This window comes from Drosophila subobscura, chromosome O (assembly GCF_008121235.1).
Source record: "Drosophila subobscura isolate 14011-0131.10 chromosome O, UCBerk_Dsub_1.0, whole genome shotgun sequence".
NCBI classification, from domain to species: Eukaryota; Metazoa; Arthropoda; class Insecta; order Diptera; family Drosophilidae; genus Drosophila; species Drosophila subobscura.
Genome location: NC_048533.1, coordinates 27,097,479 through 27,122,966, shown reverse-complemented (window position 1 = coordinate 27,122,966; position 25,488 = coordinate 27,097,479). Strand labels below are relative to the sequence as shown.

The window sequence follows — 25,488 nt, the reverse complement described above, 5'->3', positions numbered from 1 at the left end:
TTCGTTTTGTTCTATGAGAATAACCACGATTATTCCATATTTCATACGTACATATATTATTAGTATTGTTATTATTATTATTATTACAACATTCGCTCTTAAAGACGCTATTTGAATCAAAGGTTTTTGTTTTGTTTGTATTACATGTATTATTAGGGACTTAATTTATGCACGAGGAGTATATCGAAAATGTTGCCTGTTGCGCGGGGGAGCCAAACAATTCTAGACCGTCTTCATTCTCGGCGTTTAAATTCGTGTTCCGTTTACGCAGCATTTGTTCTTAACCGTGAATGCCAAATAAAATGTAAAGGTTGTGTGTTAAACGAAACGATGAAATTATCCCTTGAAAATGGTAAGTAGAAGTAGAAGTGTGTATGTGTGTAAAATTGTCAAGACAATTGTCTTGGGCATCGAAGTATGGGGGAGAGAGGCATCAGTCAAACCGCTGGTTAGTTATGTTAATGATAGTTATGCATGTAGATAAACGATAGATCTTCTTAGTACGATTATATTGTTTAACAAACAGACTTCATCTTCTTATTATATTATTCTAGAGACACATCCAATCCGATCCTATCCGATTCTATCAGTATGCCCATACGTATCGCACATGCTTGGCTTGTTGATTAATGCTGCTGCTTCCACTGCTTTTTCGCATACCCTCAAATCTTATGCGCAGCTCCTCCACCGCTGCCGGACAATGCCTCATTCGACCAGGAGCTTTGCGATGACGCAGATGGCGGTGGCGGCGTTGAGGAGGTTGTGCCCGATGCCTTCGATGGCGGCTGCAGATCGAATCGTGCATAGAATAGCAAGTATGGAGTTATGGTTATCTTCCGTGATGGGGACAACAGCTCCTCGAACTCTCGCTGTGTCATCGCCTTGATCTTGTCGTCATCGCACATGTACCAAATGGGATCCGTGCCGCCGTGTGCATAGTTGGCCTTGACACCGCCACGTCCCGTACTGCCATAGCCCGTAGGATAATTTGGCAGAACATTGCTGCTGTTGATGCTGCTGCTGCCGCCTGCTGCTCCACTGCCACTGCCATGGCTGAGATTGCTGTTGCTGCCGTTCTGCAGGGACTCCTCGCTGAAGTCACTACAGCTGGCCGAGTTGCTGTTGCCGGCGGCACCACTTGGTTGCTGGCTACAGCACAGACGCATGGCACAGCAGCTCACGCCATGGCAGGTGGTGTTCATGCTCAGCTTGCCAATGCCATTGGTGATGTTCTTGCTGCTGATGCCATTCAGTTGCTTTACATTTTTGCTCATGTCGCCGCTGCTCGAGGCCTTGCTGCGGCCAAACTTCATCTTTTTTATCAGACTAGTGCCAGAGGAGGCCAGGACCGAGGCAGCCGCGGACACGGGTGTGCTGGCCACGTGGCTGCTTCCGTTATTTGGTGCCGCATTCTCATTGGAGGACGCCGCAGCCGCCGACTGCTGTGTCTGCGATCCCGACATGGTATTCCGCCGATCCTTTGGGCAGTTTATATAGTCACTGGGCAGATCCAGGAAGCACGTGTAGGCAATGTAATGGCCCACACTGAGTGTGGCGCCCACATGGGTTATCACACTGTACAGCTTGTACACATGCAGCTTGTTGCCGTCGCTCAGCTCGCAGCACTTGGCGCAGAAGCAGGGCAGGGTAAAGGTCGTGGGCACATACGTGCTCACCTTCTGCATGCCGCCCGAGAAGCGATTCAGCTGAACGACCAGCAGACGAGGCAGCACCTCGTACGATATTGAGCGAATGGCCTCGGTGTAGCCGGTGCATTGACTGCAACTATACTTGTTATCACCCTGAAAGTATTCCTTTGTGATGCAAGAATTCTGAAAGAAGCACAACAATTAAATTCGATTCAATGGATTCTCTGGAGGGATTCACTCACCTGAATGTAGGTGCTGGGCTTGTCCTGCAGGTCGGCAGTGTCGCAGCCTGTTATCGGCACGGAGATGTCAAGCATGCCCTGCTTTTGCTTTGTAACCGTCTCACAGCTGAGACACTTGGTGGTCAGCACCACAACGCCCTCAAAGTCGGCATTGAAGAAGTTAATATTCTGATCCAGTATACGGTCCTTCAATCGCATGCTATCCTTAAGCGCACTGGCCGGGTTCATTTCATCGTCACTGGAGTACTTTGTGGTCGAGGCCGGCTGCGAAACAGTCGGTGTTGCTGCTGCTGGAGCCGCAACGCTGCTGGCGCCGCTGAGATCAACTGTATTCAAATAAAAGAGACTGTTTGCAGTGGAATGCGCCGGTGCCGCGGTTAGGCCACCCGCCGTCGGACTATTATCCTTCAGCGGTGATTGTATCCGCGTCGATTTCGATGACTTGACCTCATCTTTTCTCTTCGATTTGCGTGAGAAGAACGACGTTTTTATCGTGGTTGTTTGACTAGTGGCCAGCGTGTTTCCGTTGCCAGAGCTTGTCAGAGCCATCGCTGCATCCGTACGCTCTTGGGCAGCGTCCCCAGAGTCCAACTCATCGGGATTGGCTATGTAGCTGAAGCGATAATGAATTGTGTAAGTATAAGCAAAAGTTTCTTTAGAATTTAGGCGAGTGATCGAAACACTTACCCATTTACAATGACCTCGGGACATTCGTCAATGGCTTTGATCAGAGCTTGGTTCGTTTCGCGTATGCAGTTGAGGACGCACATGAGAAACTCGTGGGCATCCTGTTGCTGGTTGCCCTGAAATGTGGTATTCACATCCTGTATTGCATGCAGCAGTGTGTCCGCATGGTAGGGCTCTGTCGAGTCGGCCATTTCATTGCCATGTAGGCTGTGGTACAGATCATGCAGCTTCTCGGTGACCGACTGAAAGCTTGCCTTAATTAAGCTGTTGGTTGTGTTGCTGCTGCCACTGACACCGCCGCTGCTGCCATTGGTGCTGTTGCTGAAGTGCTCTGAGGTGGCCAGATCCTTGCTGCTCCAACTGCGTGCATGCTCCAGCTGCGTGGCACTCACGTTTCGGCCCAACGAGGCCGATTTGGCCGTCTGCTGGCGCACTATAGTCTGCTGCACCACGTTCAAATCGTGGATCAGATGGTGCAGGTTGTGCAGAAACAGGGGGGCAAAGCGCAGCGTGTACACCACCGAGTTCAAGTAGCAAGTGTTGCCAATGTTGCAGAGGGTGCCCATTGAAGGCGCATGGTTGAGAGCGGCTCCACTGCCATTTAGGCCCGTACCGCCGCCCGATGGATTGCTGCCCCCAGACGATCCATAATACTGATGGACCTGCAGCTCCTGCGGCTCAATGTCACTCGATGTGGCCGCACTGCCTGTTCGCAATCCATTGCCGCCATACCCGTTCGGCACACGCCGCTCATCGGAGGTGCTCTGGTATCGACGGTCATACAGCGACATGGCGGAGTTTCTCTTACGGGTGGCACGTGATGATGGCTTCCCAGTCGAATCGAGCTCAAGCTGTGCCGCCGCAATAGCGGCCGCTGTTTCCGGCGAGTAGTTTTCACCGAGTTCGCTCAGTAGCTTGGAGCGTCGCGTGCGACCTCGTCCACCGGCAACACGTCGCTTCTTGTCAACGAATTTAACTTCCTCTTCTTCAATCAAATTCCAGAATGTCGGATTAAATTGCTCTGAAAAGGTGAAACTCTTTTTAGATCGTAGAATGGATTAGGAATTGAGAAAATATCCAACCCACCTTGTTTAGTGTACTCTGTGGATTCTGTGGGTGTCGGTGAGGAGGCGACCTGCGCTGGCGGCGGTGTTGTCGGCACCTGCTTCGACCCTGTCTCGGCTGTGTCTTTGGACCCTTGTCTGGATCGTAAGCTGTAACAGCGGGAGGTGTCTGCGATATAAACACGACGCTGACGTTTTCGTCTTGGAATTTGCTGCAATGTCGCTTCTCTATCTGTATCTACTATTGACGACGACTGTTCGTCCACCGATTGATCGACGACTTTATCGGGGCTTTCTGTCCTAGTTGTATCTCCTGCTTCTGGATAAGCTGTCGTGGAAGAATCAACTTGTTTTGTTATCTGCGTATCCTTGGTATCCTGGGGCTGCTGCTGATCCGTAACCGTGACCGTGACCGCCTCACTGGGAGTCTGAAGTTTGCTGCTGTCGGTGCAGCTTGTGTTTTTGTTGTTCGTGTCGTTGCTTGTATGTGGAAGACTGTCTGGTTCCTCTTGACGCTCGTTTAAGTCATTTTCTTGCATTTTTTCATTCTACTGCAAGGACCAAAAATGAAAGTAGTAACACACATCTTTAAGCCGTAGAAAAGAGGTAAGGAGGGAATGTGAACCATGCGGTATGAGCAATGTTATGTGAATGCCACAAGTTCACACGTTTCTCAGGTGTTTGTCATCGTTTTTGTTGTGTGCCTGATAAGTCCTCTATTATACATGATAACAAACTGTTTGATAATCAATCATTAATCTACGCCTACTGCCTACGTTGGGTCGAGCAGTGATTCATACTTAATAGGGTTGCTAAATGGGGATTGACAAGAGAGAATCTACAAGGTCTCACATGGAACTTCCCCTTATCCATCGTTCAGTTTGATCTCTGCGATATTGATGGCTTCGAAAGCTCAAGCAGAAGCTTTTATTGTTTTTTGGCTGGAGGGCTATGGTCAGCTGTTGCTGGAAAGCCTCATCCGATCACATGCGATATCAATTAACGTCATAATCCCCCACCAGCTCATTATGGCCAGCTCATTGATTGTCCCGCAATTGTATATATACATACATACATATTGTGTATCATGAACTTGACAAAAAATATTGTGAAAGCCAAAATTCAGAGGGTGGCAAACGGTTTTACCGGCGGTGGCGGGCGTGCGCTCGTTTGCTTTATGCTTTGGTGGGGTAGGCTCCCCGGGCTCTGCTATTTAGTCTGTCTTGGTCTCAGGGTCTAGTGAATGCAACGTGAACGTAAACGATATTACTATTGATTTTGTAGCTGCTGGAATGAAGGTCACACGTCCCACAAAAAAAAAAAGAACACGGCAAACTAAAATCTGTATGCGCCCACAGCGGAACCACGAAAAGCTCTGCCTCTCCAACACAAATGCATAAAAAACGAAAGCCCAGAAATCGCAGCAACAACAACAATTGGGATGGTAAACAGTTATAATTATGTAGCTAATTTATGCACGGCATGCTTCAAGGACTTGATTAATTATTATGATTGTTTTTTTTTGTTTTTCTGCTTGTCCTTTTCGGGAAACTCACATAATTGGAGGAACAACATTTGAAGGCAATTGGAGCTTTACAGTCCTTCTACGGGTCAGGTAAAAGGAATTAAAACGCCGCTGAGCAAATGCGAAATTTTAAAGAAATTTGTGTGTTTGCAACGTAAGACACGCACACACATGCACTCTAACACACACTTACACACACGCGTCAACACGGCTTGTACTCGCTGAGAAGTCTGATTTTGCTCCGCTCCGCTCTTCTTCTTCTGCTCAACACCACTTTTCACTTTTTTTTCACAATACAAATTTGGCTCACTATAGACTATTTCGAGCAGGGCATTCTAGATGTTCCAGGTGTCCGTCAAGTAGACATTTGCATCACCGCAAACTAGCACTCTCAGGTGTTTTACAAATAATATTAAATTGTGTTTTATATTCGTGTAAAATTATGCGCCGCAGCGGACGACTAGGGATGTGAAGTGACTTCGATAAGAGTGCAGCTATCGATGGCACGGCGTATTTACCTTTTTCCTATTGCGTGGTCATTTAAATGAAGAAATACTGTTATTTTAATAGAAAAATCGTTTGAGAACAAAACACGACTGTTACTTGATAATCAACATTTTATTGGAAAATATACCAGTCACACTGCAAATCACCGGCTGAAATCGATGGATCGATAATTGAAAGTCAGCGACAAATCACTGCTTCATCCGATAGTATCAATCTGCTATCGATGGTTTTGCATTTCCTTTCCTCCTATATAAGGTCAATCCAATAAAAAGGAGTATTTATAAAAAGCTAAATTTATTTTTCAATTGGATTAAATTATTGTTTCAGAGTTAAAAGTCTTTAAGACTATGGTATGTTACGGTATATTTTTAAAGTGAGATGAAATATGCTGGTATATTTCTTATCGATAACTCCGCGGTCACACGGTCACACTCTCTCCGGCAGAAATCACGATGTCGACTGGAGTAAGTAAAAAAGAATGCCGCAAAAATTCGCAAAATACAATGCAATCATGCGGCTATAATTGGCAGTTGAATGTTGAACGCATGCCCAATGCGTTGGAGTACTTGATACTAATGTTATTTCGTTTCGGATTTGGCTAATTGCAGACACTTTACACTTACCCCGAGAACTTCCGCGCGTACAAGGCGCTCATTGCCGCCCAGTACTCTGGCGCAAAGGTGAAAGTGGCCGATAACTTCAAGTTTGGTGAAACCAACAAATCGGCAGAATTTCTAAAGAAATTCCCCAGCGGCAAGGTAATTATACATATAGTAATTGCAGGCAAAAACATGCATTTATCCTTATCGCTTTTGGGTGTGTGCTGGTGCTCGCTTCTGTTGAGCCGGCATGCTACGTCATCAGCAAAAATGGATACTTTACTGTGCGAAATACTAACTTGTGCCGCGTGTCATGTTCTTTTTGCAGGTTCCAGCATTTGAGACCGCTGAAGGTAAATACCTGAGCGAGTCCAATGCCATTGCTTACTTCTTGGCCAACGAGCAACTGCGAGGTGGCAAGTGCCCCTTCGTCCAGGCTCAAGTGCAGCAATGGATCTCGTTTGCTGACAACGAAATCGTGCCTGCCTCCTGCGCACTGGTGTTCCCCCTTCTGGGAATCTTGCCCCAGCAGAAGAACACCACTGCCAAGCAGGACGTAGAAGGTGTCCTGGCCCAGCTCAACCAGAAACTGCTCAATGTCACCTACCTAGCCGGCGAGCGCATCACCCTTGCCGACATCATTGTTTTCAGCAGCCTGTTGCATCTGTACGAGTACGTTCTGGAGCCGACTGCACGCGCTGCCTTCGGTAATGTGAACCGTTGGTTCCTCACCATCCTGAACCAGCCACAAGTGCAGGCTGTGGTCAAGGACTACAAGCTGTGCGAAAAGGCCTTGGTTTTCGACCCCAAGAAGTACGCCGAATTCCAGGCTAAGCAAGGCGGTGGCAAGCCCCAGCAGCAGCAGAAGCCAAAGGACGAGAAGAAGCCCAAGGAGAAGAAGGAGGCTGCGCCCAAGAAGGCCGCCGAGGCCGAGGAATTGGATGCCGCCGATGAGGCATTGGCTCTGGAGCCCAAATCCAAGGATCCCTTCGATGCCATGCCCAAGGGCACCTTCAACTTTGACGACTTCAAGCGCGTCTACTCCAACGAGGAGGAGGCCAAGTCCATCCCCTACTTCTTTGAGAAGTTCGACGCCGAGAACTACTCGATCTGGTTCGGAGAATACAAGTACAGCCAGGAGCTGTCCAAGGTGTTCATGTCGTGCAATCTCATCACTGGCATGTTCCAGCGCCTCGACAAGATGCGCAAGCAGTCCTTCGCCTCCGTGTGCCTCTTCGGTGAGGACAACAACAGCACCATCTCCGGTGTGTGGGTGTGGCGCGGACAGGAGCTGGCTTTCCCCCTGTCGCCCGACTGGCAGATAGATTACGAGACCTACGACTGGAAGAAATTGGATGCCAAGAGCGAGGAAACCAAGAAGCTCGTCACCCAGTACTTCTCCTGGTCCGGCGCCGACAAGGATGGCCGCAAATTCAACCAGGGCAAGATTTTCAAATAAGCATGGCAAAACCAACTAACACCAACAGCAACACAGCAGCAACAATAAAAATTTGAGATTCAAAATGCAGCAAAAGCAAAATCACGATGCCTAATTCTATTCTTTAAGTTCCAACTGATAGTTTCATAATGAGACGTTATCGTCCGTCGTGCTGTGTTGTGTCCTGGTTTGGTATTGTGTTTGCCTTCTGCATTTGTCAACTGAAGAATCGTTTTGTATCGCCCATACTTTATATATCATGATATTGTCCACAAAACCAGCTTACAGCCAGAAAATAATTTATATAAAGAATAAACAGTTTTCTATAAATGATACGTCCATCCCTTTAAATTTCCATTTAGTATCTGATTAGGCAATTTTTATTGGCTTCTGGTTAGATCTGATTCGATATCAATCATTGCTTACGATTACAAAAGGCTCGACAGGGCTTGAAGTATTTGAACAAAAGAATTCCCACCCCTTCCGGGGCGAAGAAAATTTCAACAAGGAAATGCTAAACGTGAATATCATCGACGCACCGCTGGAATTAATTCCTCTTGACCACAATGGGTCCCACGTTGTCGCCCGTCACCTTGTTGTGCTCGGCATGGCTGCCATCGCAGTAGGGCCACTGCAGGAAAGAAGAAAGGATTAAAAGCACGTCAACGATAAAGCATAAACAGATAGCTTACGTTCTTGGTTTTCCAGCAACGGCAGAATGCCGCTTTATCTGCAATATCCTCCACGTCGACCATGGTCACCACTTTAGCCTCATTTTTGCGGATCAAGCTGTTGCAGAGGCCAGATTTCTTGTCACTGCATCGCGCGGCAGGGCAGAAGGCTAGATAACTGGTGTACCCAAGCCCGGCCACCACAACCGTGGGTGGAATGAGAGCGAGCCAATCCGTGACTGTAAATGGGATAAGTTCCGAGCAGTTAGCATGTTTATTTTAAGCAGCAGATCTAGCAGCATCACTGAGCTGTAACCGGCACAAGGCCGAAATGCCTTGGCATGAAAGAGATAGCCTACACATAACTGTAACTGCAAGTGTATTTGTTTGATGAAGCGTCAACGCATATTTCTTGCTTATTCTTTTATCTAATTTCACTTCCCGCTATCGTTTGCAGATAAACCGAAGCCAATTAAAAATTGCGTGTTCCCACAGTCGGCAGAATGGCGAGAGTTCAACAAACGTTGCATAACAGGTGCAGCATGTCCACCGTAGCTACTACCACTGGAAAAAGTGCATGCGTTGCAATCTGATAGCCAATGCATTTCCTACGATAATCACACCACGTTATGTTTATAATCTTTAACTCAGTAATAGCCCTTGATGCTGTGTCATCGTTGGCTTGACGTGTGGTGATGGTCAGTTCAATGTAGGGCGCCCTTACAGGCGAATTCCAATTTGGATCGAATGTTCACTTTGCTCACAACTTACAAGATAGCTTGAACCAGCCCCCAATACTGTCGGGAATCGGCAAGTTGGACAAGTAGTTGGGTAATGTAGATTTAACTAGATGTGATATGGGCTCCATTTTCGAGGCTTTCTATATCTTCTTATATGTTGTAGACTGCGAGTCTGAAAAAACCTGTTATTGTTGTTGTTGTTTCGAATGGCGCCTGCGATACAGCTATGTTGGTATATTATCGATGTTTTGTAGTCGAGTCGATAGTTGCGCGCATCTTCCGGCACAGAATGTGCTCTTAATAATACTCTTGACTGATGCGTCCCTGATGCATCGATTTAACAGGGTATATTACGTTTTGGTTTAAAAACGAGAAGGGACTTGTGAGACGCTTCTTACGCGTCACAATTTTTATACCCGGTACTCTGTAGAACACCTGTACCTTAACGGTTTTTTTCAAATTTTTATTTTTACATTTTAAATATTTTCTACATCTTTCATCAACATCTACATCTACATAGCTTCTCACGCCAACCCGATCTTTCCCGATCGCCCCCCTACCCAAGAACCGCACGCTGCAGAAGCAGAGTGTGAATGAGAGAATGTGCAAAAAACAAATAAAAGCTGAGGGACGGGGTGGGTATAGCCACTGGAAATTAATTTCTTTATTCTAGCTATAATAATGATCTCTGATAGGATCATTCGGTGATCTGAGATATGGTCATTCCCTAGTTTTCTTTTATCTTCAAAATTGTATCGAATTGAAACTATCGTGATATTATCGACCACCACCGAGACTTTTGAACATCGATAGTGAGCTAGTTCGATAGTGTCCAACCATCAATACTACCGATAGTGCCATCAATAGTTCTCCCCCTATAATTTCGACTTCTCGTGCAATTGTTGTTTTGTGAAAACAAAGTGCAAAAATAGCGTTTACAAATGAACCGAGCGCCTTTGGACACGTGGACCAAGCGGGAGCATCTGTGCCTGGCGTCGTCGGTTTCCTGCAGCGGCGACCAGAACTGGATTACAGTCAGTCGCACGTTGAAAACAGTCTGCGGCAATGGCAACAGCAACAACAGCAGACCGGCAGATTGGTACTCGCAGAAGAATTGTGCGGTGCAGTACGGAAACCTGCTGGAGAGTGTGGAGGCCACCAAACGCAAGAAGCGTAGCAGTGAGAGCAGTGCTGGGGTCTCCTCCCCGGCCTCGGTGGAGACCCCAACAGAGCTGCTGCTCCGCCGGCTGACGGAGGAGCGAATGCAGGAGATAAAGGCGCAGATGCGCTCCGATCAGGAAATGTATCTCAAGATACAGCGCGAGATCGATTCGTTGCAGTCGGACGAGGTGAACGAGCAGGAGATGCAGGACATGTGGCAGGAGATCGAGAAGGAGCAGGAGACGAAACGCATTGAGGAAATGAAATTGGAGAACCAAATGCGCGAGCGGGAGCAGCGCAAAAAGGAGATGACGGCAAACTGGCGCAACAACAGTCCCGCCGCACGGCGATCCGTACAGACAACGGACACAACCGCCGTCGACATGGATGTGGAGGATATCAACAGCGGTGGCAACAAACAGCAGCAATCTGGGCCGTCTCCTCTGCTCACATCCCTGCTGAAGTCGCCCACCAGCAGCAGTCCAGCTGCTCCTCCCTCGACGCCCGGCACAGGCAGTAGTGTGGCTAGAGCTACGGCGCCCACCATAACCTCGCTGCTGACCAGCGGAGCCAGCACTGTGTCCAGCCAGCCAGCCATCACCATGAAGAGCCCCACCGATGCGGCATTCATGTCACGCCCCATTTCCGGGCCACCAGCCACTGAAGCGCTCACAACCAACACTCCCACCCTGGAGCGCAGTCCCTCGCAGTCGGCTCCCACGCTCTCAATGCTGCTGGAGAAGAACAAAGCGGCGGCGGCGGCAAAGGCTGCCGAGGCTGGCGACAGCTCGGAGAAATCTGAAAGCGCAGCAAGCCAGGAGCAGCCTCTGCTGGATGACGCAGGGAACGCCCTGGTCGATGCCGATGAGGCCGACCAGCTGCTGGAGGGGATGTCAAACATCGACGACATTGACATTGACATGGCCAGCGTGATCGATGATGAGATCTTAAAGGAAGTGGATGAGGCGATTGACATGGCCAGCGTCATCGGGGATGAGATCTTCAAGGAAGTGGATGAGGCCATTGCCTCTCCCGTGCCCGACAAAGCCGAGGGGATTGACTTCGAGGACAAGTTGGACGCACTAAAGCGAGAACAGACCAGATCCACGCCCACCGGCGAAGTGGCCAAGCCAGTTGAGGTGGTGATTGGCTCCAGTGATGACTCCAACGATAATATACCACTGGCGGCAGTTGCATCGCAGGACAACAGCAAAGACCGCACTGTGACGGCCTCCGAAGGAAATGGAACGCCGGAGGATACAGAGCGTCTGGCCAGCGAGGTGGCTGTAGAAGAGATTGGTGAGACGATAACACTCATCAGCACATCCAGTGAGGACACGGCCGGCTCGCCCCCAACTAAAGCTGAGGAGGAGGTCTCTGCCGAATCGGCCACAAAGAACGAGGAAGAGAAATCCACAAATGAGGCGACAACTGAAGCTGTTAGCGAAGCCGCCGACACAGCAGAAGCTACAGAGGAGTCCGAAGTTAGTCCGGAAACAACAACGGCAGCAGGTGAAGCAAAAGCAAGCCAGGAGAAAGCCGACAAGCAGCAGACGCTGGAGGAAAAGACTGCCACACTCTCGGCACCGGTTGCTGTGTCCCTGCACGACACGGACGAGGAGACCTCTTCGCTGACGGACAGCAGCAAGCAGGACGATCCGCCGCGCAGTGTCAGATCTAAGCAGCAGCAAGCCGCCAAGCATTCGGCCACCGAGGAGCACTCCAAAGCTGACCAGGAACAGGCTGGAACTCCCCAGCCCCCCTCGGCACCGGCTCGAGCACCGCTTCTGCGCAAGCTGCCCCATCGCGATCGCTCGGAGAGCCCCATGGTGGACGACGATGCAACGACAGCCAGCGACCATTCGACGGCCAGATCGAGCACACGGCGCCGATGTTCATCGACGCCAGTGATCGACAGCATACCCAACTCGCCGGCCTCCAGCGAGCACACCGACGAGAAGCGCGAGACCCGAGCCGCCACCAAGAAGCTCTTCCTCTCCATCTATGCGACGCTGCAGGAGAGCAAGCACGCAGCCCCCTTCCGTCGACCCTTTCACGACGAGCACGCCCAGCGACATGCGGAGATCTGCCTGCGCCACATGGACCTCCCCACCATCAAGCGCAACATCGACTCTGGCCTGATACGCAGCCTAAACGAGCTGCACCGCGATGTGCTGCTCATGGCCCACAACGTGCTGCTGGCCTACAAGCCCCACACCACGCAGTACAAGACGGCGCGTCTGTTCCTGGAAGATGTCCAGGCGCTGAAGGAGTTCTCGGTGGTGCCGGAGACGGCAGCCAACAGCAGCGCCAGCAACTCCACTCCGGCAGCCAACAGCAGCGGCAGCAGCAGCAGCAGAGCTGAGCGGCCACACGGCAGCAAGGCTCGAAGTGGGTTCAGGAAGAGCCAAAGGCATCATTAGCCAGGGGAGGAGGATAGCTCACAAAAGATTCCTCACCAGATAAGTATTCCATATCGAGTGCACTCACAACTACCAATTTAGGGAACATTTTTACGCATTTCCATCCACAATAAATAATTCATAACATTTCATTAGTCGAAAAATATTAAATTTTGCAAGCGTCGCGATCGGGAGGAGTGGCAAATGGATCTGCGCTTTGGACAGTAATACTTCTTGAGGCAACGCGAGAGCCGCAGATCGCACTGGCAGAGACGTGCCGCACAGGAGTCGGGACCTCCCCACTCGCCATGATCGACGGCGCACAGGGGCTTGCCCCGATAGCACTTCCACACGTACGGCACAAAGTACTCCAGGTAGGAGATGCAGTTGCTCTGGCCATAGCACTTGTCGTGCAGGCGGCAGCAGCGATCGATGCCATCGGCGGGCACTCCATGGCCACCGAAGCCGCAATAGCAGCCATAACCTTTGTATATCAACGGATCGCAGCCTGTGGAGCACTTGATCATGGAGTACAGCTTGGCCACGTCCCGCTTGCCGCGATCCACGGCGACTGTTGGCTCCTTGCTGCTGTCGTTGCTGAACGTCCACTTCATGGAGTAGCCAAAGGGATCGTTCACCCGCGCAATATACACATTCTGTCCGTCCATGAGATCCTCCAGCTCTGCTGGCCTGCCACTCGCGCCACTCGCTATGATCCGTATGTCGGTCACACGGCCATCGAAGTGCTTGTTCTTCAGATCGAGGAGTATCTCATCGCGCGGGTATGTATTCTGCCAGCTGATCGCTGGACGGGAATCCCTAGAGAGTAATTTGAAGGCTTTGGTCGATGTGGAAAACCAAAATTGAAACTCACTTGTGGCTCTGCTCCAGCCAGGGCAGGGGAGGGTTCAATTCACCCGCCCATCCCTCCAGGCCCAGTTGCTGCCATTCGGCTTGGGGAGAGGTCACCAGGCTGGTCTTCACATTCGTCTCCGGCGGCTCAGCGGTCGAGGGTGCGCTGACCGTGGGTGCTATTGATTCGCTGACATTCGGGAAGATTGGTTCCGCAAAATCAGAACGCTGCATGGTGAGCAGCTCGTAGCCCTCACTGCCACCGCTGGGCATTCGGAAGACAAAGCTGGGATTCGCACTGCGCATACTTGAGCCGTACATTTCCGGTATAATGTGGTCCAGCAGCTCAGTGTCGTTGGTGATGCCTCTGAAGGCGTTCCTAATGTCTTCGATTACCGTGACATTTGCCACAGCTCCACAGCGATAATTGAGCAGCAGCAGCGACAGCGCTGGCGCTACCAGCAGCAGCCACAACATGTTGTCCAGGAACTGTAGTTGATTTCGCGTTACGATCAAAATGCCTTTTCTTGCTTTTTTTGCGCATGCGCACCGACCGCGAACCGCACGAGTCGAGCTCCAATCAAAAATTGAAGCTGCCCCGGTCGACGAAATGCGGTAGTCAGTCGGCCAAGCCAACTGCCCGCGGCTAAGTACACCCCACCCAGGCAGGCAGACACACCAGACAGACAGACAGACAGCAACAATACATAGAAAAACTCAAGTATAAACTGCTCAAAATCGTGTTAATGGCAAAAAGAAGCCGAAAACAATAACAACGAACAGGCGGACAGGCGGGGAGGCAGCGGATTTGGTGCAGATCTGCTATAAATACGTATCGATGGCATTCGTTGGCACAATTTCGAGCACCGAAGCCCAAATATTGGCTGGTCGGGTTACCCACATTCGCATTAAGTTCCCAACGGGCAGGAAAATGGACCAGAGATCCAGATCGCGCGCCACAGACGACCTCCCCCCAAGTTAAGGCCCACACTTTGACGCAGTCATAAGCAGTTCATGGTCAACTTTTAGGGCGGCCTTTAATTGTCACAGTTTCGCTGTGGGCCAGTGGGGGCAGCTCTGCAGCGTGACTTGCTGCTTTCCCAGCTCGGCCGCTGCGAATTTGTGTGCAAAACAAAGTCCGACAACTGCTCGGCTCGTAAAATTTATGCACAGCGAGATTATATGGCCATATCTGCTGCTGCTCTGCCTGCTGCTTGTCCATTGCACACGAACAAGTGTGTAATTTATTGTGGCCGAGTGCGTCTGCGGCTGCGCAGCTCCGCCTTCGTGTTACGTTCGTTTTGTTTGCTACTGATCGTTGCGCGCAAAAGGAAAAGCTTACAAGCCTATTGCACTTGTAATCTTCGAGTTCCATTCAAGGCAAGTGGGAGTAACGCACAAAACTCGTATTAAAGCATTTAATTTATGAGTAAACTGCCAGTAATTATCTTGTTTAACAAATGGTTTGCAGCTAAAATTACTTTAATTAAGTGCCCAAGCAGTTGCTTAATTAATTAATCAACTTTAGAGCTCCTTAATGCAAAATAATGTTCAAATCATAGGAATTCACCTTAAACCTTTAAAATTCAAATTGTGAGTATTCAACATGGCATGCGCTCCATGTGAATTGAGGTGAAAATGTTGTTATCGAAACGATCGCAGTGTTGTAAAGCAGCAGCTTCGCGCTTAACAGCACATTGTATCCTACGCGCATAACAGCACATTTTCAGCCTAACACTGTAAACATGAATGGCGCCCAAATTACAAATCTTGGCATGGATCCGCGGTACATTTCGTATTTTGTTGTGGATTGCTGCTTCGATTTTGGATGTTTTCAGAGACAGAATAATAAACCTGACCTATGCAACATTCTGCAGTTATCGGCTATTTCACCTGGCAGTGGTATCGCGTCCAATCCTTAGACCAACTGCAGCTGCAATAGTTCGAATTTGCCCAAAGCAAGGGGCGTAGCATTCCCCTCGTCCTCTTTTGTACCCCTTCAAAACGAATAAATCAAAGACGCAGCGCTTTTAGGAAGTGCATACAAACATATTTTATTTTGATTTAATAAATGTGATTATTTTTTCTCTGCCGCCAGAACATTGCAGTGGCGATTGCAAAGTGCATCAGCATCGGCAGCCGCATCCTCCCCCCTCCGCTGGTAAACGGAAATGCCGCGCATTGGGGATTGGGGTAAACATTTTTCCAGCTGCTTCTGCTGTCGCTGTGGCATCGACAGCGACTAGAGAGTTCAAGTTGTTCCGCCGCATCGCTTCTTCGTTCTGCATTGCTTTAATCGCTGCATTGTCATCTTTGCTGACTACGAGTATCCCCCCACCATTCCAGTCCCCCTACTATCCAGCTGAGGCTCTGGCTCCTTCCTTTTCCCAATCATCGCTTGCTGGTGGTTCTGCTACTCCCGCTCCACCGATTGCTGTTGCTTCTACTTTTCCCGATCCGCTTGCCGCTGCAACTCCTTCTCTTCTTCTCCGTCTGCTTCTTGTAGTTGTTGTTGTTCTCCTCTTCCTCTGCCCAATGGCGTCGTTGTAAAGTGCAGGCATTGTTGCTGCTGTGCTTGTTCTGACTGCTGCTGCTGCTAGCTGCTGGCTGCTGTTGTTGGTATTTCTGTTTGTGGGAACGAGCACACATAGCAGGAAAACTATTTTCAAATTGGAAAGGTTTTGCACTTCACCAACGCCGCGCTCTGCTCTGTCCGCTCTGCCTGCTGTTGGTGCGATGCAGTTCAACCTCTTTGGCTTCTCCTACCGCTCTGCCCACCAGGTTCTTTCTCGTTAGTTTGTTATTTTAACTATTATATCAATTAGTTTCAGCGTTTGACGAGGCGACTTCTTGTCGTTGTTCCTGATTGCCAACTCGATGCTGCCTGACTGGCTGGGAGGAAGTGCAAATTCAGTGCAGGGAAAGCCAGGCCAGAAAGTCATCAGTTTCCACTGCAAACGTCGCAATTCAATGCTCTTCTTGGCCGGGGTTGAAACTCGATGGATACGTCCCTGTGTCTGTACCTACAAATAACCATACAGGAAAAAACAAAAACAAACAGCATTCATTTAGAAAATATGTAAAGTAGACTCGACTCTCTTTTCCCCCTCTCTCTCTCTCTCTCTCTCTCTGGTGCGTTGGCACTTAAATGAGCGTGAAGCAGCAGCAGCAGCAGCAATAACAATGAACCTGGGTTGAAAGGTGTTCCGGCTTCATTCGCTCATTCCTTTAGCTGAAATTAAAATTGGAAAGAGCGAGAGAGAGAGAGAGAGAGAGAGAGGGAGTGCAGAGAAATGTTAATTTAATAGCAAAAGTTGGTATTAGGCAGCAGCGACCGAAGCAGCAGCAGCAGGTGTTACAGTTAGACGCCCACGCAACAGTCATCGTCGTTGGCTTGGTTGCTGCTGCCTGGTAACGCTGGTCTGGTCACAAAACAACAAGCACCGTTACTCTCCATGGATGGCAACACTTACCCGCAGGCGCCACAGCCTTAGCAAACACAGTCAAGTCAGCCCTGTTGGATTTTCACACGCCGAATGGCGAATGCTGGCTCCTACAGCCACTCTCCCTCCATTGCATTGCATTTTCCATTTGTTTTTGTCAACCCAGGCCGAGCGCGCATTCGATTTTTTTTTAATCGCGTGCGACTAGCCCATAAATTGGTGGGCCGCTGCTGCTGCTGCTGCTGCTGCTGTCACTAGCTGTAGCCTGACACTCCACTCTGCAGCTCTGTCACAGTACCGATAAAAAGGCACACAACACACAAATCAGCGATCCCAGCGTCAAGCTATGCTACTGTCCGCGGGACGCGAGATGCGGGCTGCTGCTGGGCGCTCGAGGGGCGTGTGAGCCGCCGCTGAGCCAGCGCCATACTTCAGTCATCGGTTAAAGGCCATTGACTCGTTCTTTTTTCTTCTTCTGTTTCGTCCAACTTACACGCCCTCATTGAATAAGCTGCTGCGGGGCGTGTGCCATTATGTGGGTCACGGGTCAATCATGCAATACCGAATCCAATCCCGTCAAACTATATGAGAATATCTTTCCCATAATTAATGCGTCTGCTAATTGCCCAAGACCCACCCAAACCAACCAGACCCAACCCAAAGTTTCTCCTGGGGGAGTGTTGGCTGCAGTGCAGCTGTGGTGCAATTTTCGACAACTGCGTTGCTCTGCTCTTTCGGTTCGTTGTGTTGACCCAACTTAATAGACGAGCATGAAATCTAGTCACGAACTTAATCATGAACAACCGTGCACTAGATCCATGTTCGCCGACAAAATAGAGTCAGAGAAGAGCAAACGCTGCCAAATCAGGCTCCGGTACTAGTACGGGATCCATCCTTTCTTCCTCCTCCAAATGATGATTATTGCCAGTGCACGACTTTCTGTGGCATTTTTCGCCCGAGAGACGGTCGATTGGTGGTGATTGGGTTTAGTTTAGGTTTTCAGATCGGGTTCTCTCTCTCTCTCTCTCTTGTTGTTTTTGGCATGGCATGGCATGTCATTGCTCTCGTGCCTGGCAACAATTTTCGATTGTGGGCTCGACGACGACGTTTGATCGGTTTTCATAGCTCAATTGGGTCCGAGACTGTGACTGCCCCCACGTCCCGTCCACATCCACCCCTCTGGGCTGTGCTCTGGGTGGGGTGTAATATGAATGAATCAAGCTTCAAGCTTCGAATTAAGGTTTATTATTTTTTGTGCCCGTTCCCGTTCGCTCATGTTGTTGTTGGTTTTTCTGCTGATTTATACAATACTATATCCCCCGCCTCAAATGCCAGCCACCAAGCACCGCCTTCCCTTCATCTTTCAAAAGCCGACAGACATCGTCGTATTCGTCGTCGTTGACACCCGCCCCCGTGCGTCTTTCGATTTTTGAAGAATTGCGCGGCGTCGTTGCAGTTTGAATTTCTGCTGATCTGGACAAAAGTTCTCAAAAATAAAATAAGAGTAGGACAAAATCCGATATGGCAAACGAATGATTCAACGGAAATTGTTTGTTTGTCCCCATGGCAAGATCCAAGTACCACCACCTATTAATTTGAACTATGGCAAGTCTTCCCAGAATTTTCAGCAATTTGTTCCGGCAGAAACCCAACCAAGAGAGAGGCGGCGGAGGAACGGAACGAAGTAGAGGAAACATCACCCAGCAGTAGTAATGGAGGCGGAACTACAAAACATGAATACACATGTATAGGCGGCGGACTGGACTGAGTGGTGCGGTTGAACTCTTAACCTTTTCGTTATAGTTATAGTTACAGAAACTACAGACGGAACAACGGATCACTCGAACAACATTTTCCGTCCACATTTTCTCAAGCGATTCCACAATTAATTTGTGAGTTAATTTCGGGCCTTCTTTGTTGTTCTTCCTACTGTTTTATCTTCGTTCTGTTCTTTCTGCTCTTTGAATTCCCTTTATTCTTCTCATGTCTCCCCCTCTTTTAATTTCATTCTTTCTGCTTTTCTAATTTCGCTGCTTCTGTTACTGACTCTGTTCAAAAAAGTGATCCACATTAGCATTAATGGTAATTTAGTGCTGAGTAATATATGTAGATAGATATCCAAATAGCCCACAAATGTGTGTAGTGTGAGTGTGTGTGGGGGGATCTGTTCTGTTTCTCCCTTTCTCATGTTTCCATTCGGACAGTTATACTGGGATATTTCCCTCTCTCTCCCCCATACGGACAGGTGGTTTCGTTCTGACTGGCTGGCATTGCGTGCGTGTGAGAGCGGCCAGTTGACTAATTACCTTTTTCAGAAAGGGCCCAAACAAGTGGTGGCTGTTCGAAAAGATGAGGAGGAAAAACGGAACGGGGTTTGCAGGAAAGAAATGTCAAAGAAACACTTCCACGAATCGTCATGTGTAGGTGGAGGGGAACACGTGCGTTTTGTTGATTGAACTACCGTTATTAATGAGTGTGGATCTAGTCACAAATACTAAGAAAATCAATGTGAAACACTGGACCCTCACTCACTAAAAACAGTAGTATGATCGCGAACACTCACTTAAAATGGGACTGAATGCTGGTTCTCTTTTCGTTTTTTTTTACAATCTTTTCTTTAATTTCAATTATTAAGCGATAGTGCAAACACAACAAAAAACAATACACAATGTGCTTGCTCGGTCGTCGCTCGACCCATTTTTGCTACACAGTTTTTTCCTCTTTTCGTTGATAAGCCGGGAGTCTCTGGAGCAGGCTGTTATGCGTGTCTTATCAGCAGAATACAGAACCTACATACACTCGTTTATTTGTACATGCATGGTTTAACTATTTCAACGAAATGTCCGTGCGCTTGCTTGCTCGTTTCCAATTTAAAATTCGACGAATTTCGAGGCTGTGTGGCAACTCCGACAAAGAACCGCTTATTGGCAGGCGCAAAAAATATAGGGAAAATTGAACGTAATATATACATAGGTTTTTTTTCGCCTGCTATATACATACCAGCACAGAACAGGCAAAGCTTACACACACACGCGCGCGAGCACAGCAATGGAGAGCAAAGCGAATGGCAGAGAGAGAGACTACTGGAGTGAGTGAGTGCCGTTGTGTGAGTGAGTAACGATCGGGGCAGCGCTGCTTTTATTTTTCAAGTATGTCTTGCCTTTTGCCGCCGCCACCGCCGCTGCTTTTCTGCCGCTGTTCTTGTTCTTGTTTTTTTAGTGCTCTTCTTCTGTCTGTTCTTTGAATTGAGGCATTGAGGAAGAAGTATGGCGAATTACACACAAACACACCAATACATGCATACACACGCACGAGGAGCCTGGTCTGGTCCGATGTGATCTGCTCAGGCCTTTCACGTTATTCCTCTCGTCAATTTCGTTTCGCAAATTCATTTTTTATTAAATCGTTATTGAAATTAAATCATTTCTTATTAGGTGCTGCATTCGAAGGAAAAGATCAGAGCAGAGCGTCGCGGAGCTCGACCAACTGTAAATGCTGCCTGCATCCGTCCGTCCCCACTCATTATTTCGGTAAAGTCTTTGTTTGCGAGTGTGTGCGTGTGATCGTACTGTCTCGGCTTGTAATCAACGGCAATTTGAAAAAACGGCACAGCCACATCATTCAACGAATACATACAGGCACAGAAACACACTCACACAATCGTAGATTCGCGGCAAAGCAACTGGCGGATGGGAACACACGCGTTAAATACTGTTTGGGGTTCGGTACGGATTTATATATTATTTGTTTATAACATATTTTTCGCCGGAGTGCCACTTGGAATTTTACATTTCTTCTTTATAGTTATAGTTTTTGGAGCGACGCGACGGCGGCGCAGAAACAACAAAACCTCTACCGAGTGTTGCGCTTGTATTTATACCCTCTACTCTCTTCTTTCCGAACCTTTTTCTCTTCGAAGCCTCTCTCTCTCTCTCTGTGCGCGATCTGGGGCTGCCCACCCGCTCGAATTTACTGCATTTAATTTGTGAATTTTTTTTTGGAAATACACACAACAAAAAATCGTATCTCCAAACGTTGATCTACAAGAATATTTTTTAAAAAGTTTTAATTTTTAAGTGCACTGGTTGACGTAAATTGCGTTAGGTTGGCAGCCCCGAGAGTGGTGTTGAACTCTAGTCACATATATACATTTATTGCTGAGCGTGAATTTCTCTCCCTAGTGTGCGTGTTTGTGTGTGCAATCGTGTGCAAATGATACACAGAAGAATTATATCAAAGGCAGAGAAAAATAATGATGACGCAGTGAAAAAATTATATTAAAATAATTACAACGGCGCGTTCAACTTGGTAAAGACGTTGACGTCGACGTTCGGTTCGACAAGAGAGCGTCGTTGTCATCTACGCGCGCACCTTTTTAGCTGCAGCTTGTTTGTGGCTGTTGTTTATTCCTTCCCTCTCACTCACACTCCTATTCCCGGGCCATTGACAGGGTGGTTTCTTGAGGAATTGTAGTGGAATGGTTTTCCAGACGCTGTATGTATGCACAAATGTATGTGTGTTTTAATGTACAGCACATACACACAATATGCGGAATTCCTGTTGCTTTTTTTGTTGTTGCCAAAAACTAAGGGCGATATCTTTACAGGAAGGGTTGCGTTGTCTGTCGTCTGTCGTCTTAGCTTTCCCGCCCTCCTGCCTCACATCAACGTCCGTCCTTCCCCTGCTAAAGCGCTGGCGCAGCTGTTGCTGCGTCTGTCTCGGAATCCCATTATCCAAACTGCCCAGCGGGAAGAATATTTTCGTTGTCTTTTCCGTTTTTGGTCGATTTTGTTTTTTTTTGCTTGTCCAAGGTGACACAGTTTTGCGTACGGGCTGCGTCTTCGTCTTCAATGGAATTGTGCAGAGTTTGACAATTTTGTTGTATTTAAATACGAATCAGTATTTTCATTCATTTTCCGCTTCCTGCAATTAAAATTCAGTGACGTGTGATTCGGGGGAGTAAAGCGAGAGACATTCCTGAGAATGAATGGTTTCCCCGGTGTTCCCATTTATTGATGGAAGTACTAATTGGGGGTAGATCAGGTCATCTACTACCGTTTGGTTGTCAGGGTTCTTCCCCCTCAATATAACCTTATCTCGAAGCCATCTGACAAGCCACGAACATCTTTATAGCATCTGTACTCTCTGCTTTCATATCACTCCAGTTACTCCCTCTCTCTTTAGTTCTCCTGCTGCTGCCTGCCCCAATTAAACGCTAAATTCTTCCCACAGTGCCGGGCCTGGGCCCCATCGCATAACCCAATTCAAAGCCCAGCCCCATCTCGGGTTTAGCACCAGCAGCTCTCCAGCTCTGTAGCAGATTAAAGAGCAGGTAAAAACGTCAAAGTATATTTTCCGACTAGGAAGTACCCGCTACTTGGTTCCATTGTGTGTGCACTAACTAGAAAATTTTCTAATTGGGCGCTAAATATCCGATGGAACTAATTAGGGGACAAATATAGTGAATTTGTTTCATCATTTCTTTTGCTCTAAAAATGTATTCCAACCACAATACAAGCCTAATATCATTTACGGCTTTAAAACATATTCGCAGAGTAGCAATCAGATTTGAATAGGATCTTAAAATCTGTTTAAAAGGAAAAAGTCATGGCAGTCATAGCTTTTGATGGCCATCTCATTCATCTTTTAATGAATTAAGAAACTCTTCCTTCGTGCCGTTACAACCTTAATATACCCAGAGACTCCGCGAGTACGCCGGGTATTACAAAAAATCACACACGCCTGGCCTGGGCTACTTGTCATTGCGGAAACTTTGAGGTGTGTGCAGAGGAAAGGTGTTGGTGTTGCTGTTAGAGAGGTAGAGGGTGTGTGACCCAAACAATCTCCAGCTCCAGCCACAGCTACAGCTACAGCTCCAGCTCCAGCTCGGACTCGTATCTTTTATTGTAAATGTCAGTTGTGTGTTTGCCATTGCCCAACTGCCAGGCCACGTTCATGTGCCCCATCTAGGACCCCAACCCCATTTCGATCTCCCCATCCCCAGGCATGTCCGTGGCCGACGTCCGACGTCCACTCACATTAAATTACATACACTCCTTTTGTTTGCAATATATTTAAATTGCTTGGCCGGCCTGTCTAAACAGTCCAAAAGCAGAAAAGAAAGAAAGATCGGCCCATCCAAATGGCTCAAACAAATGGCAAAGTTCAAACGAGGTTAACAGCATTTCATGCCACTTCCACTGCCATTGAAGTTGAGGCTGTAGCTGGACGATTCAGCAGGCTGGAGGATGGGATGGGATGGGATGGCACACAGGCCACGGCCACCAAAATGGATAAAAAAGTTTGCAGGCCAACAAACCAAACCAAAACCAAACCAAACAAACATAACCCAGCAACGAACGCAGCCAAAAGCCATCTTAAACGACAGGCTGCGGTAACATGACCATAGAAACGATAGCTTCAGCTTCAGCTCTAGCAACAGCAACAGCAACATCTCCAGGTCCAGGTCCACGTCCAACTCCAGCACCAGCATCAGCTCCAGCAACGGCAAGTCCAATAAATAGACATGAGCGCAAATCTGAAGCCATGGCTTCATATAAAACCTTTCTAACGATCGTTTACCTCTCTCGCGAAATGTAACAAAGGAGTTGGACGTTAAAAAAGTTGCCATTGCAGCGGCGGCAGGGGCGGCTGGGGGATAGCAGAGATAGGCATTGGAGGTGGTGGCATGGTGGCATGGATGCTGGCTAGAAGGAAGACCGACCAGTCCGGGCCAAGCCTATCCTATGCCAATGCGCGCCCACTTCCTACTTGTTGCACGCTGCCGCTGCCGCTGCCGCTGCCGCTGCTGCCCACAAAACGTTGCTTAGAAGCTGAGATTTGGTTTTGTGCCTCCTCCGTCGGTCGTGGCTCGGATCGAAAATGGTAGCTGCTGGGAAGCTGCGTAGCCTGTAGAGTTCAGGCCAGCGACGTAGATGGCTGGTAAGCTCTGGGCCAACGTGCTCATTTGGCCCCTTTGCATACGCCACTGTGTCCAAAAAGAGTCAACGGCGCGACCAGACCAGGCCAGGCCAGGCCAGGCCAGGCCAGACCTGAAGACCACGAAGACCAAGAGAGACCCACCGCTCTAACCGAAAACCTCTAACCGAAAAAGCCAGAGCCAAAGCCAAAAACAAAACCAAAGGAGAAGAAAAGAGTAATAACCAGTTTTTTGTCTCCCAAAAAAGCCAAACAAATGAAGTCAAGCCGAGGCAGGGAAAAAAGAAAAGAAGAGAAGAGAACAACAAGAAGAGGAAAGAACGTACCTCATGTTTACGAGTGGGGAAGCAGAACCAGGCAACACAAAACTTCTGGCCAAAACGAACGAGCGAGCAGCTAGCAGCTAGCAGCCAGCAGACGATCGAGCAATCGAGCGGAGAACCAAGAACGCGGGAGGGAGGGCAGCAGGGGTAGGGTAGGGCAGCGCAGGTCGGGTCGGTCGGTCGGTCGGGCGCTCTGCTCTTCAGCGTTAACTTGAACGTTAACGGCCATCATCAGATAGAGCAGAGTCGCTGTTGCTGTTGCTGCCACTGCCGCAGCCGCAGCCAGAGACACGGCCAAGAGTCCCAGCGAAAGAGCCAGTACAGTTGAATTGAAGTAAAGTTGCGGCAAACGGGTATTGAGGGAGTTTGGCTTCAGCTTCAGCTTCAGCTCTACACGTACCGTACCTTCCGCTCTTGCCCCCCTGTCTCTGCTGGTCTCTGGGTCTCCTCCAACTGGGGTTTCGGCGTGGTGTTTGTCTCTTTTTGTTTTTGTGTCTCTGTTGTAGGAGTTTTGGCTGCACAGAAGTTTAGTTACATGCTCATTACATAGATACAGATACACACACACACACACACTCGCCGAGAAGATACATTGTAGAATGTACTTATGTATGTGGCAGTGGTGGCAGGCCATAGATACATACAATTTATGTATTGCAGATACATAGATACCCGTAGAAGCTGGCTTTGGCTTGGGCTTTGCTTGTTGCTAGCCTGGACCTGGCTTGGATGCTGCTCTGCTCTGCTCTGCTCTGAACTGCTGCTGTTGCCTTTCTAAACTTCGGGCTTTTCCGATCTTTATCGCAGAAGAGCAAAGAAAATAAAAATAAATAAATGCACAACTCCCACAAAAACGAAAAAAAAACCAAGCGAACCATTTCTTTGGCCTAGCTACCCTGCTGTTGGGGATCCTCTTCCTGCCAAAGCGATCTTTCTTCTCATGCATAAATTTCGAACGAAAGCAGTTTCATTTCATCCCATAGCCATAGTCATAGTCATAGCTGTAGTCATAGACATGGCCGGGCATCGGATCGGTCACCGTCACCGTCTCCGTCTCGGCGTCCTCCCGTCTTCAGCATCATTAGTTTTGAGGTTTTTATGTATTGTATGGACTGTGTGCTCTGTGCTCTGTGCTCGGTACTCTGGTCTCGTCGTTTTGGGGTCTCCTATTGCATGTTGTTAGTGCTGCGATTGTTTAGGATGGCATTTGATTGTGACCATGGCAGTGCCACAATAAAAACTGAAA

At 48.5% G+C, this 25,488-nt stretch overlaps 5 protein-coding genes and 1 long non-coding RNA gene across 8 annotated transcripts; 2 read left to right on the top strand and 4 right to left on the bottom strand.

The window, feature by feature from the left end:
* Positions 1-122: 122 nt before the first annotated feature.
* On the bottom strand, positions 123-5,642 carry LOC117899072. 3 transcript variants are annotated; one of them, XM_034808840.1, is made up of 5 exons: positions 5,361-5,642; positions 3,665-4,193; positions 2,579-3,599; positions 1,892-2,504; positions 123-1,832 (listed from the first exon to the last, which is right to left on the bottom strand). In XM_034808840.1, exons 2-5 carry the CDS (start codon positions 4,179-4,181, stop codon positions 663-665), a joined length of 3,321 nt encoding a protein of 1,106 aa, XP_034664731.1. In that variant the 5' UTR covers positions 4,182-4,193; positions 5,361-5,642; the 3' UTR covers positions 123-662. The 3 variants fall into 3 exon arrangements, with proteins under 3 accessions (XP_034664731.1, XP_034664729.1, XP_034664732.1); XM_034808838.1 differs by having other exon boundaries at positions 2,579-3,603; positions 3,669-4,193; XM_034808841.1 differs by lacking the exon at positions 5,361-5,642 and adding an exon at positions 5,199-5,342 and having other exon boundaries at positions 2,579-3,603; positions 3,669-4,193.
* Positions 5,643-6,002: 360 nt separating this feature from the next.
* LOC117896849 (elongation factor 1-gamma) lies at positions 6,003-7,736 on the top strand. Its single transcript, XM_034805373.1, has 3 exons — positions 6,003-6,138; positions 6,283-6,432; positions 6,602-7,736. The coding sequence occupies exons 1-3, from the start codon at positions 6,127-6,129 to the stop codon at positions 7,730-7,732; spliced, it is 1,293 nt and encodes a 430-aa protein (XP_034661264.1). The 5' UTR covers positions 6,003-6,126; the 3' UTR covers positions 7,733-7,736.
* Positions 7,737-8,068: 332 nt separating this feature from the next.
* On the bottom strand, positions 8,069-9,311 carry LOC117896850 (CDGSH iron-sulfur domain-containing protein 2 homolog). The gene is made up of 3 exons (XM_034805374.1): positions 9,154-9,311; positions 8,404-8,621; positions 8,069-8,342 (listed from the first exon to the last, which is right to left on the bottom strand). The coding sequence occupies exons 1-3, from the start codon at positions 9,248-9,250 to the stop codon at positions 8,259-8,261; spliced, it is 399 nt and encodes a 132-aa protein (XP_034661265.1). The 5' UTR covers positions 9,251-9,311; the 3' UTR covers positions 8,069-8,258.
* Positions 9,312-9,348: 37 nt separating this feature from the next.
* LOC117896017 (bromodomain-containing protein 8) lies at positions 9,349-12,849 on the top strand. Its single transcript, XM_034804024.1, has 2 exons — positions 9,349-9,354; positions 10,055-12,849. The coding sequence occupies exons 1-2, from the start codon at positions 9,349-9,351 to the stop codon at positions 12,704-12,706; spliced, it is 2,658 nt and encodes an 885-aa protein (XP_034659915.1). The 3' UTR covers positions 12,707-12,849.
* LOC117897440 lies at positions 12,838-14,123 on the bottom strand. The gene is made up of 2 exons (XM_034806280.1): positions 13,560-14,123; positions 12,838-13,504 (listed from the first exon to the last, which is right to left on the bottom strand). Exons 1-2 carry the CDS (start codon positions 14,012-14,014, stop codon positions 12,838-12,840), a joined length of 1,122 nt encoding a protein of 373 aa, XP_034662171.1. The 5' UTR covers positions 14,015-14,123.
* Positions 14,124-19,586: 5,463 nt separating this feature from the next.
* On the bottom strand, positions 19,587-20,144 carry LOC117896673. Its single transcript, XR_004649039.1, has 2 exons — positions 19,981-20,144; positions 19,587-19,900 (listed from the first exon to the last, which is right to left on the bottom strand). It is a non-coding gene; the product is annotated as an uncharacterized LOC117896673 (long non-coding RNA).
* Between the last annotated feature and the right edge of the window lie 5,344 nt (positions 20,145-25,488).